Source organism: Lepisosteus platostomus, chromosome 3 (genome assembly GCF_059453375.1).
Source record: "Lepisosteus platostomus isolate fLepPlt1 chromosome 3, fLepPlt1.hap1, whole genome shotgun sequence".
Taxonomy (NCBI): Eukaryota; Metazoa; Chordata; class Actinopteri; order Semionotiformes; family Lepisosteidae; genus Lepisosteus; species Lepisosteus platostomus.
In genome coordinates this window covers 78,533,711-78,551,407 of record NC_142613.1, presented here as the reverse complement: position 1 = coordinate 78,551,407, position 17,697 = coordinate 78,533,711, and the positions used below count along the sequence as shown (strand labels likewise).

The following is a 17,697-nucleotide window of genomic DNA, read 5'->3' as shown; positions in this document are numbered from 1 at the left end:
AATGAGAATATATTGGTAAGTATATTATATTATATTATATTATATTATATTATATTATATTATATTATATTATATTATATTATATTATATTATATTATATTATATTATATTGGTTACAGCAGCCCTACTCAGATCTGATTCTTGCACACTGATTCATGCGATTTATAGGGAGTGAAGAGATCATTGTGAATATAACTTCCAGATACCTATGCTGAGTTCTGTGTTGGGATTCTATACATCTTGTCACAGGACCACAATCTGCAGCTATCTTTAAGTTGGGGTTATTAAAGACTTGGCAAAAATCATACAACATTGCAAGTAATTAGTTCCATTAAGGAATTAAGAGCACAGAGCACCAATGAGAGGAAAGCCAGATACAGTATCTTTGTGGATCCTGAAGATCAGCCAGTCAGAAATCACTCATGGCACTCCTGCTGGTAGGTCAGGCCACTGATTAATCAGAGGCCTTGGCCTATCTCTCCATGCCTTCTACTAATGAAGTGTTGAAAAGAAACTGAAAACTGATGGACTTTTGATTGGCCATTTCTACAACAGTGTGTGCCTAAACATACTAGAGGCTTTATGTGCCTATAGCAATAGTAAGTCAGACACCAGGGCTTATTTATAGAAATTGGTGGATTAGAAACATTTGATTTTCCAAAGCAGGCAGAGACATTTGAACTCCTTAACTAGTGAACAATTATGCAGAACACCTGGAAAGCATCTGCCCTGCCTTGATAAAATTCCCTTTCCATCAGTTACAACTTGATTTCCACTTCATTAAATAACAATAATCCCCAGCAAATTCATATTAAAAGCCAAGAATGGGTGTTTAAATATAATAACTTGAAAGGACTCCTACAAACAATGTTTCAGTCATTTGACATTTCTGAGTGTTTGTTTAGGTATTTTTAAATATAGTTATTTTCTCTGTGTGGAAACTTCAATTCTGGGGTCTATTTAAGCTAAATGCAATTTTTTGGGGGCTACCTGTGTAGTTAATTTAGATATCAGCAATAGGCGTTACCTGACTTTGCATAACGATTTGTGTGCCAGAGGGAAACAGAGCCTTTCCATTGAAATGCACAAAGCACAGGGTAAATCTGTCTGCCTTTGACATCTCAAGAGAAAATCAAACATGCATGGAAAGCAAACTAATGAAACACTACTGTAAGCAAGCAATTCAATAATAATAATAATAATAATCATTTATGTTTCAGACTATTAAAGAAAAAATCTCTGATGTTTTAAAATGAACTATTATGATAGTTTAGAGTCATTAAACTGAAATTTTGAGTTCCATGTTTAGAAAACTGCAAGACATTCGAAGCATTCATTTTAATAAATGATTGTTTAAGCATGTTTCCATATATGGCACAGGAAGAAATAATTCCTAGTGTTTTACTAGATAAAGTCATGTAAATAGCTACAGTATGTAAATAAAGACAGAGATAGCTTTAATTTATTAATGACAGTAATAATACATTTTCTTCTAAAATGCAGTTGAAAACGGCTAGAAAACCAAATCACTCCCAATTCTGTCAAAAAGCCCACAGATTACTGTGTAATTTTGCTCTTAGAAGAAAACCATGATATAGTGTTATGGTACTGTAGGTACAGTAAGTCTTTCCTTAGCTTTTTTGCAGTCTGTTCCATCGTAAGAATTACAAAAGAAACCACATCTACATCTTTGCATTAGACTCAGTAATGGTACATTGGTGTTGTGATGCTTCTTTAAAAAATGATTGATGTCAACAAGCATAAAATATTTGCATATTATCGCTGATAAAATGTTAACATTGCTCAAAACTAAAATAAAAACAAAAAGCAGTTATCTATACATTTCTGAATGAGTGAAGTAAAAGAGCACCTACAGTATTTGTCTAAATACTCTACTATAAGCGTCAACAAAGATAATTTCTTCCTCCTGGAAAAACAGCATTTGTTAAAGTCCTTCCCTCCCATGGAAAACATACAATGAATCTGCTGCTCTTTTTCTTGTTACACACTGTAGAAAAGAATATTATGAAACGGGACTTTTACACACTTGATTAATCTCTTAATGAGATACGCAGCTGCTGTGCCTTAATAAAGTATTCACACCCTTTCAATGTTACATTTTGATAAATTGTACACATATGACATGTACACATTTTTAAAGTGAATGTTTCCAATAAAGCATAAAGTAAATACTCAAGCTGAATGCTTTTGTGAGGGAAATAACTTAATGTAATTAAACTGCAAATAAAAACAAAATTATTCTAATTATACTGTATATTGTAAGTACTCGAAACTCTGTGTCAATACTTGATAGGAGCACCTTCGGCTGCAGTCACAGTTATGATTATTTTTGGTTAAATCTCTACCAAAAGTGCCCTTTTTTGTTTGCAATCTGCTCAGACTGTTGTAGCGGCATGTCTTATTGTTAATACAGGAATTGAATTAAGTTTGCTGCTCCCTTGCCAGTCTCTCTCTCCCTCATCTCAGTGGCACTGGACAGAGAGGTTATTCCATGTGGTTCAGATTTAAGGTGTTTTTCTGTCTGATAGAGTTTCCTGATAAGGAACAGCTCCCGAGGCTGAGATTCTCCAGCCACCCTAATGAATGGATATCTCTGGCGCCTTTCTGTCCTGGAGTCGCATCAAAAGGTGTTTACAACCCTAAGGCCAGAGAGCATTGTTACTCATCCTCCACCTTGATCAGCCAATCAGGAACTGGTAGGGCAGAGTAACCCCACGTGGGTCTCAGATGCCCGCGAAACTTTCAACCAATGAACGACAGTAGTTCCTCCAGATAAAAGAGGTAGCACAGGGCCCAGAAGAGGCCCCCTCCAGGACATTCTCAGACTAATCTCGGACAATCACGTGATGGCCAGTGTGTCTGAGTGAAAGGACTTTACTTTGTTTGAGTCGAGCCTGGAGGTCGCCCGCACGTAACCAAAGGATCCACCCGATGTTAGCTCAGCAGCAAGCCTCATGAACCACCGGTACCCCACCTCAAACGCTCTCCAGATCAATGAGTGAACTACGGTCGGAACTGTTGACATCTGAACCTCAGTATTCATGACTAGCGCTACATCAGGAACGAACTGGTCTTCTTCCCGTCTAAAGAGTGTGACTTGCTTGGACCTGCAGTCACTTTTCATGTGCACAAACTCTGCTAGTTCAGCCAGGACTAACTAGCCGGTCTTCAGAGAATAACTGCCAGCAGGAATTTCTCCTTCCTTCTCCCCCACCAGGCCAGAGGACACCGATTGGACACAGCAACAGCCTGTCGCTGTTCCCTTGTGTCCGCAGGAGATCTGAATCCACACAGATTGGATGAGTATCCAACATTCTGCATTACAGCTCGATAATTCAATTATTACCTCAATCCCAGTTGATGTCAATTTAATTCCTATGAGTGATGTACTCGCTTTTGAGTATCTAGTGTAGATGTTGTAATCAAAGCTCATTAACGAAATGGTATAAATGAATGGTATACTGAATGTATGTGTCTCTTGGTATTTATAACTCTTCATGATATAAGCTTTGTATTCTGCTAACCCTCACTATAAGTTCTATTATGTTTATATGCACATTTAATGTATTAATGAATGTATTCTCGTGTATTAGTATCCGTGTGTGTGTGTTGCTGAGTTGTTCCGCAAGGTCGATTTTCTAATAGCCATCGAAGAATCATTTTGTGATTTACTGCTACAATTAAAAATTGTTCCAGTACATGCACAAAACCCCTACACTGTCGAGTTGTTTGGGGATCATCGATGGCCAAGTCTTTCCACAGACTCTCTCAGCTGAAGTCAGGACTTCTTCTCGTTAAACCACTCCAGTGTAATTCTGGCCTTGTGATTTGGGTCATTTTACAGAATGAAGGTGAATTTCCATCTCAATTTTTGATCTTTCATCAGACGGAGCAGATTTTTCTCTTATACTTGCCTGTACATTTTCTTCTCAGTCTTGACAAGCCTCCCAGACCATACTGACTGTAGAGATGATGATGATGACTGGGAGATGTGCTCTGTTGTTTGCATGAGATGTAACATTTTGCATTTATGTTTGCATTTAAAATGTTCCAATTTTATACAGGTCAGGTCTAACTCTTTTGGCTCTTTCAAAGGCAGTTTTGGTCTTATGCTTCCTCCCTGCTTGGTGAAACAGCCTGATGCAGACCTTGTACTTAACTTCTTAACTTCACTAACAGCAATCCCCCTAAAGGTCGTAAATACTTACACTATACAATCAACTATATTTATTTTTTTTACTTTCTTTGCTTAGATTTATTTTATTTCTCCTGTACGATTGTTCTGTATGAGCATTCAAGCTTTGATGAAAAATATTCTCTTTAAAAATGTTTATACATCTTTTGTAATTCAACAAAATGAGAAAAAAGGGGTTAATACATTTCCAGGACTCTATATGGTGTCTACCTGTCTTAATACGTCAATTTTGTCAGGTAAAAAAACATTTTGCATTTAATTCCTATTTCACGTTAACGAGTGGAGGGAATTTATCTTATGTCCCCATGCCCCCTTCCAGCTTCTGTTTATTTTTTATTAGATTTTCTTGTTTGAATGTGGTATGATTCTCTACCCGAAATATTCCAGTTATTACCTCAAAGTTTAACAAGCCTGTCATTGTGTTTGCTTTGGAATTCATGTTAAAATATATAGTATATACAGTATAGTGAATAGTGAATATATAGTGAATATAGTAAAATATATACTGTAGTAGGAATCTATGTTTCTTAACTCTAGGAATTGAGTGTTTCTCAACAAAACTTGCATGTTCAGTCTGCCACTCTCTCTCTACACGTTTTCCAAGTGAATTAATTGCAGCCTTCTCTCTCTGTGGCTGCAGGGCACAATTCTAAATTAACTTAATGGATGGCTGGCTGGCTGGATTTGCACAATGCCAGGATTGTATTGCATACAGCTCTTTTCATTGTTCACCTCTGTTAGCTCATTCTTATAGTCAACCTGGAGCAGAGCTGTCTAGTGCTAAGCCGATGGACCACATTTTGGGAAGATTATTACACGATGAGGGCTTCTCTAACTTACAATGAAATGTTATCTTTCCTGGACCCCTTGCCCCTTTTCTTTTTTCCGACAGATGTTTTTGCCTGCATGTGAACATTGTTGAGACTTTTTTACTGCACATACGGTATTTATATTGTTCAGATTTAAGTTTTTCTTTAGTACCTCACAACATTAAAAAAAACTGCTAGAGGGTTACAACGACTGATGAAAAGTAATTCTAAATCTTACATTTGGTGTATATTTAATATAGATCATCAAGATACTTTGTAATCATGGAAATGTAGCTTAAAAGTATTAGGATGGAAAATACCATCAAAACTACCAACATACATTTGACGTACATTTTAGTCTAAAGCACTTAAAGGGTGCTTTAGGCACATTAAGGACACCACATGGTTCTGACACTCCACCAATACTTGCTTTCATGTCACAACTCACTAAAGTGTCATTTGATCCCCTGCAGATAGCAAGATTTTCTGTGTATTAAGATCATGTTCTTTGCAAAACGCCTCTTTGATCTCCATTCCATTTTAGGGCTGGATGCTTGCTTATGATTTTCTGGTCAAGTGGGATTACTCCTTTACCTGGCTACAAACAGTCCTGGTCCTGGTATTTACAACTTGATACAGAATGTATCTGTCATGGATGTCAGAAGGAATGAACCGTTGATTGGCAGGAGAGCAAAAAGACCCTATGCGTAGCGGCGAGACAGGGGTTACCCCGGGTTGAGCTGTTCACGAATGCCGTATAGAAACCTATGCCCTCAGGTAGCGGACGTGGGGCGACCTGGTGCTAGGCGAGTTTCAGGATATCTGAACATCAATGCTGACCAAAGGCAAATGAAAGACCCAGAAATATATAGCCCCAAAGAGAGATAAACACCGGAAGGACAGCAAAGAACCGGAAATGAGAGACAGGACAGAGAAGGAGTGCCCTCTTGCTGCAGAGGGCGTGACAGTATCTTCCTGAGTGTCCCTTGTGCTGTTCTGTACACTAGACCCATACAATATACTGTACTGAAACAACTTATCTGTTACTTCTGTGTTGGGTTAGCACAACCACTGGATGGTAGACTAGATTTCCTCAACCAAGAGTGTGGGTCATCACCTCCAAAGGGGTGTCACACTGGACTCAACTAGAAGTTTAGCCACATTGTAGACCTCATTCATGTCTGATATCTGTCCTGTGGCCAGATGCGCTGTGAGCCTTTTTTAGGTTTTACTGCCTGGGTGCAGCTGGTCACTTGAGTTATTTGATAACTTAGAGACTGCACAGCATGCTTAGGCATCTCAGTTCTGGCCAAACTAATGCCAACATTTATCACCTGGCCTGTAACGTGAGAACATTAATATACTATCCAATCTTCTGGTGATCACTCTTTGAAATTAAACAGAACGTGAGGTTACTCCTGTTACCCTAGTATACTGTATTGAAAGAAAAGCAGCCACAAAGTGGCTCAGGTAACTGAAGTATACAGTATCCCCTCGGGAAAGAGGTGTCTCACTGCTAATTGTGCCTATTAGCAGCATTGGAATAAATGGTCTGTTTTCCGCCCCCTGTGGGCGATGATATCCCATGGGTAAGTGGCTACTTTTGTCTTTCAGGGACCCAGGGCCACAGAACTAAGCTGATGTCTTTATGATTTTGTTAGTAATATCGGTGAAGTGTCATCTTGCCTTCCACAATAGGTGCTACAGTTTTCTTTGTGGTTGGAGTTCCCTTGTTTGGAGCTGGAGTTACTGCAGGCTTTGACTCTGCATATAGAAAGTGAGATAAATATTAGATTAAATGTCACTCGTGTTCAGAATAAATGGCATATTTTGGCCATTTTTTATTATTCCATTTTAAACTTAATAAAAAATTAAAGATGGAATTGCTGTCATAGTGATTTAAATGAATGGGATAACATCAGTTCCTTTCATCTTAGATAATTGTGTTTAGCAGAGCTGAGCAGACACCTTGCCTTTCACAACAGGGGCTGCAGAATTCCGTGATGAATTTCCTTCAGATGAAGTAGGAGATACTGCAGCTTTTAATCCTGGAGTCAAAGAAGGCAAATCAGACAGAATACTTAGAATAAATTCTAATTCTAATTTATAACCTGCAGAGTTTGTGTTAACAAACTGGAGTAATTGTGTGTGGTTACCTCTTGATCTCACTATAAATCTAATAGTGTCTGTTCAAATAAGAATGAACACTTTAATAAATAAAACACTGATATTTAACATTGATACTTTTAATTTTATCATAATTTAAATGGTCAGTGTTTTATTGAAATGTATCCTGTGTCTGTTTTTTGTGAATAAATAACAAAACATAAAAATGATCTAAAATATATAAATGAAACAATTATGCAAAACAAAGTTAAAATAACACATTTATAACAGCAATTCCCGCAAAGGTAAAACTGAGAGGAAAACCATCTGTCTACTTTAGTTGGTTGTGAAGGTTAATTCACAAATACAATGGTTACATTTCAAGCAAGAAAAACAATTCAAAAACAAATTATAAAGCTGAATATTGTAAATCAATGCAAAAATGGTATGTGTATGACAAATGAGAGTGTATTGTTAGTTCTACCCAAGATACTTGGTTACTTTCTTTTCCTCATAGCTATGCAATATAATTGAGTCAGACAGAGGGGGAATTGTGTTATGTATCAGTTTGGAATTTCATGAAGATGGAGTGTTAGTCAGTTTGTCCTCATCTCCAGTTGAAGGTGTTATGTTCAGACACATCAAAAAGCAACAGTGACTGCTTGCCTTCCACAAAGGAACCTGCAGGCTTCTTTATTGTTGAGTTTCCTTTAGGTGGATCTGGGACTATTGAGGACTTGAATCCTAGGGAATACAATTATAGTACATTTCCAAAACTGCGTGAATAAATAAAGATTTGAAAGTAAATTGTAAATGTTGTTCTTTTTTGTATGGAGTCAATGTATGTTACACTAAATTTGCAAGTGCTTAAGTTTATTCCACATGACCATATGTGTACAGAAAATTATAGAGATTCTTTATTACAAGCCAGATACATGTCTTATGGGAGTATTATTTTTACCTTAGCAGTGTGCTTTCACTTTTATTAAGTTTGTAGATGTATCTATGAAAATCTAATCAAAACTGATGCATCCAAACTTTGCCCTTGAAGCAACTGTAACACTGATTTGAAGATGCATTCTTGAATATACTGTATGGGTTTAAATGGAATTAATGACAAAGCTATTAAAAGTTACCATTGTTACAAACATTGCTCAGCCTCCCTCCTCCATGGCAGCCATCCTTGAGTTCACTTTACCCTCAGGGCTGGGTACCCCTTTGTCTAAGCAAGCTTTAGCTTAAGACTTTGTAATCACGTTTAGTTGATAGAGAATTGTGAGATCTACTGAATTGCCTCTGAGGTGTTTGGTTTCTTTGTGCCATTATTTGTGCGTGGGTGCTAGTCATACAGATGAAATACTGTTAATACCAAAGAAATGGTGTGTATTACACCATGTGGCATGAACATGATTTGAACATAAAAGACAAATGTCATAATGTTTTACTACGTACGAATTACAAAAGACTGAGTCAAATAAGATCAAAAGGCATCAAATCATGTTCATGTCAATTTTATTGGTTGATTACAGCTCAAGGGACAGACAGAGATGTTGTTATTGCACAGAAAAACACATTACAAACTGAATCAGTGCGAATACATATAAAAATTTAAATGAAGAAATAAACACACTACTCATGTAGCCACAGCCCTTTCAAGTAACAGAATTGGGGTTTTTTTCTGTGAGAAAATTAAGAATATATTATTAATCTTTTCCAGTAAAACTGTATAAAATATTTAACTGTGGCGTTCATTTTATGTCATTTGTTTTCATAAAGATTATTTTTGCTTGGTGAATCTAATAAATTGAAAAGAAAATTTACTCTTTTTATAAATCAAGTTTATTGTTACTATAATAACATCAGAACAGGAAAATATAAAGAAACTACAGGGGTAAGATGTTTATGGAATAAAATAGTGACTTATTTTCAAAGGTGAGAATCTTTTGATGGGAGGATTTTTAGCAGACACTCCATAATACCTTGAGCTTATTGAGTGTTTTTTTACCTTAACCAATTGCCTCATGAGCAACTGTATTGTAAGTTGCCTTGAGATGATGATCATCATTAAACATTGTTATTAAATGAGAAGAAATGTGCAAAGAAATGGCATGCATAGAGGAGAAAGACTTTTTATGAACAGGTAAGAGTCAGAGTCAGAAGACTATTATTACTCAAAATAATAAGGTACACAATTTGTAGTGAAACAACTTTAAGTACTAGTTTTGACAAAGTATTGTTATCTCTCAAACTGTTCTATTACCCAGTAGCAGAATTACCCAATTATGACTGATCAAGTTAAAGTTTTTAAATACATTTAAAAATATTGTGCAAAGTCAAATGAGGTGACCCAACTTACAGAAAAAAAAATCATTTGAATTTCAACCAACAAACAGACACAGAGAAGTTGCATTAACAATCACTCTGTTTGAGAAGGGTTCAGTTTGGTTCATTAACTTGAAACACTTCACTGTTTACTGCTACAACAGTATGGCCAACAAAGGGACCAGGACCACATATTTAAGCTGTAAGCTCATGTTTGTTTCTGTGGTCTCTGCCATTAACTTTGCAAGTGATTCAGTTCATGCCATTTTCAATTTCACAGTTGCTCCGCTATGTTGGTTTTCTAGTTTTGCTAGTATGATACACAGTGACAAAAGGTGTATTAATGTGCCTAACCAAAATACTGTATGCCCCTGCTTTACAAATTGAAATTAGTCAGTTCACACTACTACAATTAGTAAACACACTGGGCTCAGTTCAAAAGGAGATCAAGGTTTAGAAGCATTTTTTTCACTACGCCATCTCATATGTTTAACTTTATCACAGATGCTACAGTAGAAACCCAACTATTACCCTAACTCAGAAAGCATTAAACGGTGTACTGTATTTATGTATGTTGGAAGGGCACAGTTGGTTCAGAAAAGGGGCAGCCTTGTCTGGACCACAGTGTCTAGAATGAACTGCTGCTGGTCTCTGTCATCTCACCAGCTGTGGCAAGTGAAATTGGTCAGGTAACATTTTGAAAAGCCGGATGATGTTTCTGGGGTGTTTGGTCCAGACAGAACAATCCAGACAGAACCCTTACAATATGTAGAATACATTTAATTTTTGCATTTATAAAGACTATAATGAATCATTTTTCACAATTAGGTTTATCAGTTAAGTCAAAATTTGAATAAGTTTCTAAACAGTAAGACCACCTCTTCAGATGGACTTTCATTTCCCAAGAGGACTATGCTGTTCTTTCAAACCTCCGAGCCTGCAGGATAATACTGAATTGTTCAACAATATTGAATACAAACCCAGACTTCTGCTATGTCCCAGTGCAAACACAGCCTTATTCACAGGCCAGAGGTAACATCATACCAGTAGTTTCTGGTAACACATTACAGCTGTATACAATTTATTCATCAAGATAAAATACAATTACTGTATTTAAATGTTTTATATTGAAATGATCAGATTAGTTCAGGGATTCTAAAAAGTCTACAGATTAGCCTACAGAAAAAGCCTGCAGGTTAAATAGTCTCATTGTGCAGTGCAAACCTTCTGAAGATGGTAAATTAAGCCATATACTGTATATTAATAAGTTAAATTAGATAAATCACCAGCGGTAGACTGAAAAATAAAAGCCATGTGTATCATGAGAACTGGATTATAGGAGTCCTTACACTACACTGTTGAACAATTAAAGCATCATTTACTTAATAACTTACTGTACTATTTAAATTATAATTCTTTGTATCTGTATGGTGTTTTTCATCTAAAAGGATGCTGTACAAACTGCTTTACTGTACATACTGTATACAGTACTGAGAAAATGTTTGTGCACCCCTTAGGATTTTAACCTATTTGAAGACCACATCATCCAATAATTGAGTGCTTTGTGAATGTCTGGAATACCTGGTGAGATACAGTAGGTTGGGTTAAACCTACTTGGTTAGTGGGCCTCCTGGCCACAAGATGAGGAGGCTCAAATCCCATTCAGGAGCGACCCAGGTCTAGCTGGAAGGTGGAGTTGGGGTGGAGGAGGGGCGCTTGGGACGAATCCGAAAGGAGGTGTTTGTGTTTGATATACTGCATGGAGCTAGTTGGTCGAAACTAACGTGAGAGACCAACGGTTATAGGAGATATTTTGTTGAACACATTGCTGCTCAAGGGGAAGCCACCGATTACTGAAGCTAAAGGTTCCCGTGCTCTGTCACACATCGATACTGAATGTGGCATCATTTGAGGATGACTAAATGTTTTGTGCCATTTGTTTCATCAGGTTATATGGAAGTTACTAACTAAAGTCCAGGGGGGATAAGAACGACAAGCCAATCATACACATACCTTATCTTCATCATTACAAAGCTAGCTCCATACTGCATATCAACCACAAACACCTCCCTTCGGATTTTTAATAAAATTACATTCTAAGATGCTTTAAATAGCAGTAGGATGATGGATGAAAAATGCGTCCAATCTCATATGATCTAACGGGATATCCATTATTACACTATAGAGAAATGCATCATTATTTTAGCAATTTTGAAAGTAGAAAAATCAGGAGCTAAAAGAATTGCTATATGTTAAAGACATATTAAAACATATTTTGGTTTCAAATTTTACAGTCAAAGCTAAAACCTGATTATTACTGGTTATGTTAACTGCTTAATTAAGTGAATTGTTAATGGGTTATTATTTTTATTCAAGTGAAGTGTTAAAGGTGTTATTATTCAAGTTAATAAATAGTAAAACATGATGTATTGAAATCTTTAAAGATGCATTATCCATGGTATCTAAACTGTACACTATACACAATATAACCCAGACTTGATGTAACACAAAAGTACATTAAAATATACAACAGAAGTGAAAGGTACTGGGTGTAAGGTTTTTTTTTATCAGTGTATAGTGCTCAAATTCTGCTTTCTTTTTAACCTCCATAAATAATATAACTTTAACTTAATAATAAAAATAAATGAGAATAGCTGAGTAATTACATACAGTATCTGCAATATTTCTAAATAGAAAAGCTGATTAATTAAAGGAGCATATTTTTGGGAACATTAAGGGTCTGTGACATTTCATACTACATAAAACTGTGCTTTTCTATCAGGAGTATTACAGTATATCCATTTTGATGTCACTGCAGAGATTATTATCTGGATCTGGAAGCTGTCTACATTCTAGACATCAAAGAGAACTTCATTTCAGTTGCGTTTTGAGTAGAGGATTTGATCAAAGAACCTATAATCAATCTCGAAGATCTTTCTTAGTTTCAGAGTTCTTTAAAAGGATACTGCATCTTGAAGAAGCCTTACTGTATATTCATGCAACTTAGGTGAATGTTTTAGAATTTCTACTGAGTTCAGGTTTAAATGCTACAGTAGTTTGTTCAGACCTGATATCAAGCTTGCAGTATTGTTAAGTACAAGATAAAAAAACACCAAGCAAGTACTATAAGATGGAAATACAAGGCTTTTCAAAGTACCTGCAGAAACATCCTCATGTGTATACATGTCAATGACATAGCGACAGAACTCAAACTGATCTAGCAGAGCAGAAGGAAAAGAAAACAATCAAAAAGTGAATGGGTGACTGACAACTCTGACTTAGGCACCCAGTCTGAGCATTAGCACACAGTTACAGAATCCAGCTTAAGCAAATTCTCACCACACAATACCTGTGCATTTCCTGGTGTCGAGCTAATCCACCACCAGATGATTAAAAAGCAAGTTGTCAATCCTTATTAATGTCAGTAGCTATGAAAAAATAATGTCAACCTCTTTTATGACATGAACATAAAATATAACTTCAGTATTAACTGAATAGTTTGATTCTTTAACAAGGCATGTACCTTATCTTTATCTAACATGTAGTTTATTTAACTCATGCAACAGACCTTATTTTGGATTAATTTTAGAGGTCACACTGGTTGTATAATAGTTGTTTCAATAATGGAACTTTTTTACTTTTTTTAGATGAAAGTAAAGCACAGTTTAATCACTTGAAACACAGCAACATGAACATGGGTTGGTGCCAAGCCATCACCATCCGGCCACGGTTGGCTATCAGTGTTTGATTTGTGTAGTTTGGCCAGAATAGGGCTTTTGGGAAATATAACATTGGTCCATGGCTGAAGCACATGATACACACTGCTGTACAAAAAAGCTTAGACATCTTAGTGACAAAATTAGGAGTTAAAATATATAAATGTAATGAGAAACAGCATTTCACTCAAATATTTTAGATTATTCTACTATTTTCTATTATAAAATTTTTGTTTATAATAAAATCTGAGGTCTTCTTCTTTTCTAGTGAGAAAAAACAACCAAGCTTGTCATTTAGAGGCATTTAATTCATAGTGATAAGAAACTTTTACAACCTGATCAGAACAGCTCAAGATAAACTGTGAGTAGCTTATTTGACATGTTGTAGTGGCTCACCCATCACATTTACCCATCAAAACCCAATTGAATCAGTTCCAAATATTGCTCATCATTAACTTGTTTTGTTACCCTCAAAGCATCAATAAGGCTAAAAGGCCACTTTTTGTTCATCTACCAATATTAATTCAAAGCCTAAAACAAGATGACTAAATTTAATTAGAAAATGTATTTAAATCATACAAGGAAAGGAATAAGAGTGAAAAGAATTGAAGTAAAATGTCTAAGACTTCCAAGCAGCAGTTAATATCATTATTGTTAAACAGTAAGGGATTTTTCATCTTTGTTTTTTTTTCTTATTTTTTCCTACTACAGCAGAAAAATGGAAAACATTGTATGTAATCTGTGCTCTTTAGAAGACACAATAACACATATTACACCTATTACAAAAATTCTGAATGTTAAATTACTGTATGTCTCCTCTATTCTGTTTTTTTTTTGTGGACATTAATAACATGAATATTAATAACCATTCAGACCCAATTTCCTCTTCTCTCTGAGCGGAAAATAATGACATATTCATCTTTGCTTTAGTTTCTTTGTTTCATTCCCACTACGCTGTGGAACTTGGCCTCCTCCCCATCTTTCGTGCTTTTTTTACCTTTCGGTTCCTTCTTGACAGGTTTCTCCTCTTTTGGCTTGGCTTTAGACTTTGCTTTTTCCACTGCCTTCACTTCTTTCTTGGCTTTCTCTACTTTCTTTTCGGGTTTCTGTTCTCTTTTCACCCGTTCTTCTTTTTTTTCAATTTTAGGTCTCCTCACCTCTGTAAACAAAAAAAAAACCATTCTTACTGATTGTGTGCTTGTGTGGTTGATTGTTGTGTATAACCGTGTTTTCTCTAATGTGATGTCATTTTGTTTCACTAACGTTTGTATTGCATTTACTGGATAAACTTGTATTGCAATACACATAGTTTCTTGCATTTTATTTAAGAGAGAAACAGACATCTCATGCATTCCTCTGCTTCTTGCTTCCTAAACTAACACATTATTCTAGTGAGAATTCGTGTGCCAAAATCATTCACAGGTTTTGAGGATTTTACTAATTAAGCTATGTGATATCGCCTTCCATTATTCTCATTTTATGTGAGTTTACAAAGCTGTCACAAGCAAAGTCAGCCTTCCTGCTGAGATACCAAGAAACACAAATTCCCTTCTCGATAGCTGTGGAGTTATGTTATTCTCCATAGAAATATAAACAAACTAGGGATCTCACTTGCAAAATCACTTGACAAAGCCGACAAAATATGTTGAGTTGAATGCAATACCAATCTGACTTACTTCTTCTAAAATACAATAGTTTCAATGTTGTACTGTATTCTGTGGAATTAATAGTTATTTTATGAAAAGACACCTACAGTATTAGCATTAAACCACACAAGACCATTGGGCACAGAGAGGGTCCTGCAAAGGGTACGTATAGGGTGTAATTTGCAAAAAGAGCCTATACAGTATCTAGCACTGGTTTCATATACTGTAAATTAAATGCCAAAACATTCAACAAATCCAGTTGTGCTACCTGGCATGCATAAAGTATAAAGTAAAATAGAAACACTAAATTCCTACTTCAGCTAAATGTAATGGGAACTATTCATGTAATGTCTGTTCACCCACCCCTTACTTAATTTACAGCTTTTAGTCTTTTTGTACTTTTAGAAAAGCTTCTAGACAATTTCCAGAGGTATTTTCTTCAATAATGCTTTCAGCCCTGTAGTCCAGTTTGAGTTCCTCTATGAAACTGCAGCCTTCAAAGCAATCCACAGTATTTTCAAGGCCGTGGACTGAGATGGTTAATTGTAATCATTTACCGAATGCTTATCATTCTGGTGCGACTGCCCCACTAACACAAAACATTGTAACAACATTCCAAAATGTTGCTGGAGGGTTGTGATTAGGTTACTTTAGGCAAAATGTTTAAGCTAGATCTTCAAAATGTTACAGGGTGGGAACAGTGTGGTAATGTCAGACATTGTGTAGATAGACTGTAAAAAGATATATCATTTCATTTATTTTTTTAAGATGTCAGAATTGCATAAAATCCCAAGGTGATAGGTTATGTTTGTCTTTGATAAAATATTAAAGAATGCTTCAGCAACATACACAGAGTACATACATTTTCTGCCTCACACTATTTCTATACTACTTTAAGTTGCAAGTATTTTTATGATATCACCACATTTGTTTGTTAGCTGGGATATGAAAGTAATAAATATATTGATATATTTCAGCCTTCATTCAACCTTCTACAAAACAAAGGCTACCATTGCCTGAAATGACAAACAAGGCCATATGATTACACAGCCTTCATCATGCTAACCAATGTGCATTAGAAACTCTTTATTAAATTATTTTCTTTTATTCCTCAACATGCTTTCATGGTTGAAAAAAATTATGTCTCTAAACTATGGTTGGAAAAACTTTCCAACTACTTTTATTCTTTTAATGGAAATCTCCAATAACTTTTGAATTGATTTTTTATGAACAAAAATGTATTTCATTTTTCAACCACAGGCTTTCAGCTTATTAAGTAATTTTTAAATGTTCCACTTGTGAACCGATCAACCATCAGTTGTCAGATTTTGATCAAACTTTTATTGTAATTCAAGATTTGGTCTTCTCAAACAATTCTTCTAACACATCTTGCCAAATCTAGGTCTTCACACCTTGAACAACAGTAGTTTAATTTTCTCCCGTGCTTGTCAATATTGGCCCCAACAAAGGTTTTTGTTGAATCATATTCACCATATGGAGTCATATTCCTATGGATTTTAGTTTTAACCATTTTGATATTATAAATTACAGATTTCTAATTATTTTTTTCAGCACTCAATGATTACGCATTTATTCTTTGTAATCTTGAAGTGGTAGTTTTCAGTCATTATAATTTTCAATAATCAGAAACGCCTTGGTTTCATACAAAACAGTGATTGCACAAATGCTTTTGTCAAAGTAATACACTGATTTTCATTTATTTTAATTTTATGCTTGTTAAAAAATCTATTTTTTAACCAAGTGTCTGCTTGAATTTCTATCTTTCATCAGTAAAAAAAAATTGAAATACAAAGATCTTCGTTTCTCCTTATTCATACTTTGTCTTAATACTTGTCCGCAAAAGTATCTCCTGGACAATCATATCCATTCACACTGTGAAATTATAACCAAAAATTATCAGCCATTTTATAGATAAATACATTGTTTTCCTTAAGGTTTTTTTGCATTAATGCCTTTTTCTTTGAGCATCAGCCAACAGTAAATGTTTTGTTACTTCAATAACACGAATGCCGATCAGTAATACAGATGTTAAGTATACTGATGGAAAAAGAAACTCACATGTTCTGGAATGAGAATACTAAAGTTATAGCTTATGCACTTTCACAAAAAGTTGTCAATTTGTTTCAAGCCCTCTGACCAGCAATACAGCTTGTGCAGTGAGGCATTGCAACTTGCCAATCATACGAAAGCTTGTTAGGTGCACTTTTACCCAACGAAATCCAGGTGGAACAATGCCTGATCAGGTCACCTTTACAAACGCCTTAATTCAAAGCTTAGGACACTGCAAGAAAAAGGCCACATTTAGTCAGTTTTCTGTGCATTCCATAATGCCTGGAATGTCACCAGAAGCAAGGGAGAGGGCCGTTGGCTCGCTGCAGGCAGGCATGTCATGTGCCAGCGTTGCCAGACACTATGTAGTAAGCCGCTCCACTGTTCCTGACTGCAGAGAAGGTTTCAGCAGACCAGCAGGACAGATGACCGTCCAAGATCCGATCTCCCTCAAGTGCCCACAACAGAGCAGGACTGACACATTAAACTGGTCCATCTGAGAGACTGTTTCTGATCAGCCCCCCGAACTGCTGCTGAAACTGCAGCAGACACAATGCCCGCATCAGTGACAGGACAGTGAGGCTCCATGCTGCTGGCCTTAGAGCGAGGCGACCTGTCAGAGGCCCTCTGCTCACACCTCCTAGATGTCACACCCGACTGGCTTGGGCCAGACAGAGGCTGTGATGGACTCATCAGCAGTGGCATCAAGTCCTCCTCATGGATGAGTCTCTCTTCAGCCTGTTCCACACAGATGGGAGGGCCAGAGGGTAGAGGAGGAGGTGTTGTGTTTCTTTTTTCCATCAGTATATATT

At 36.1% G+C, this 17,697-nt stretch overlaps 1 protein-coding gene across 50 annotated transcripts in view; it reads right to left on the bottom strand.

The window, feature by feature from the left end:
- The window catches only part of trdn (triadin), a 123,463-nt gene that overhangs the window by 74,676 nt on the left and 31,090 nt on the right, over window positions 1-17,697 (bottom strand). For 43 of the 50 annotated variants that reach the window (XR_015935545.1, XR_015935547.1, XR_015935548.1 and 40 more), the window contains 5 exons: window positions 14,167-14,328; window positions 12,611-12,670; window positions 7,798-7,875; window positions 6,999-7,073; window positions 6,712-6,789 (listed from right to left, as the gene is read on the bottom strand). Coding sequence is in view for 45 of the 50 variants with exons in the window: in XM_088626950.1 (XP_088483076.1) it covers window positions 6,712-6,789; window positions 6,999-7,073; window positions 7,798-7,875; window positions 12,611-12,670; window positions 14,167-14,328 (453 nt within the window). In the remaining 5 variants the exon portion in view is untranslated. The remainder of the gene's footprint in view (window positions 1-6,711; window positions 6,790-6,998; window positions 7,074-7,797; window positions 7,876-12,610; window positions 12,671-14,166; window positions 14,329-17,697) is intronic. The other 7 variants (XM_088626993.1, XM_088626994.1, XM_088626995.1 and 4 more) reach the window with 5 other exon arrangements.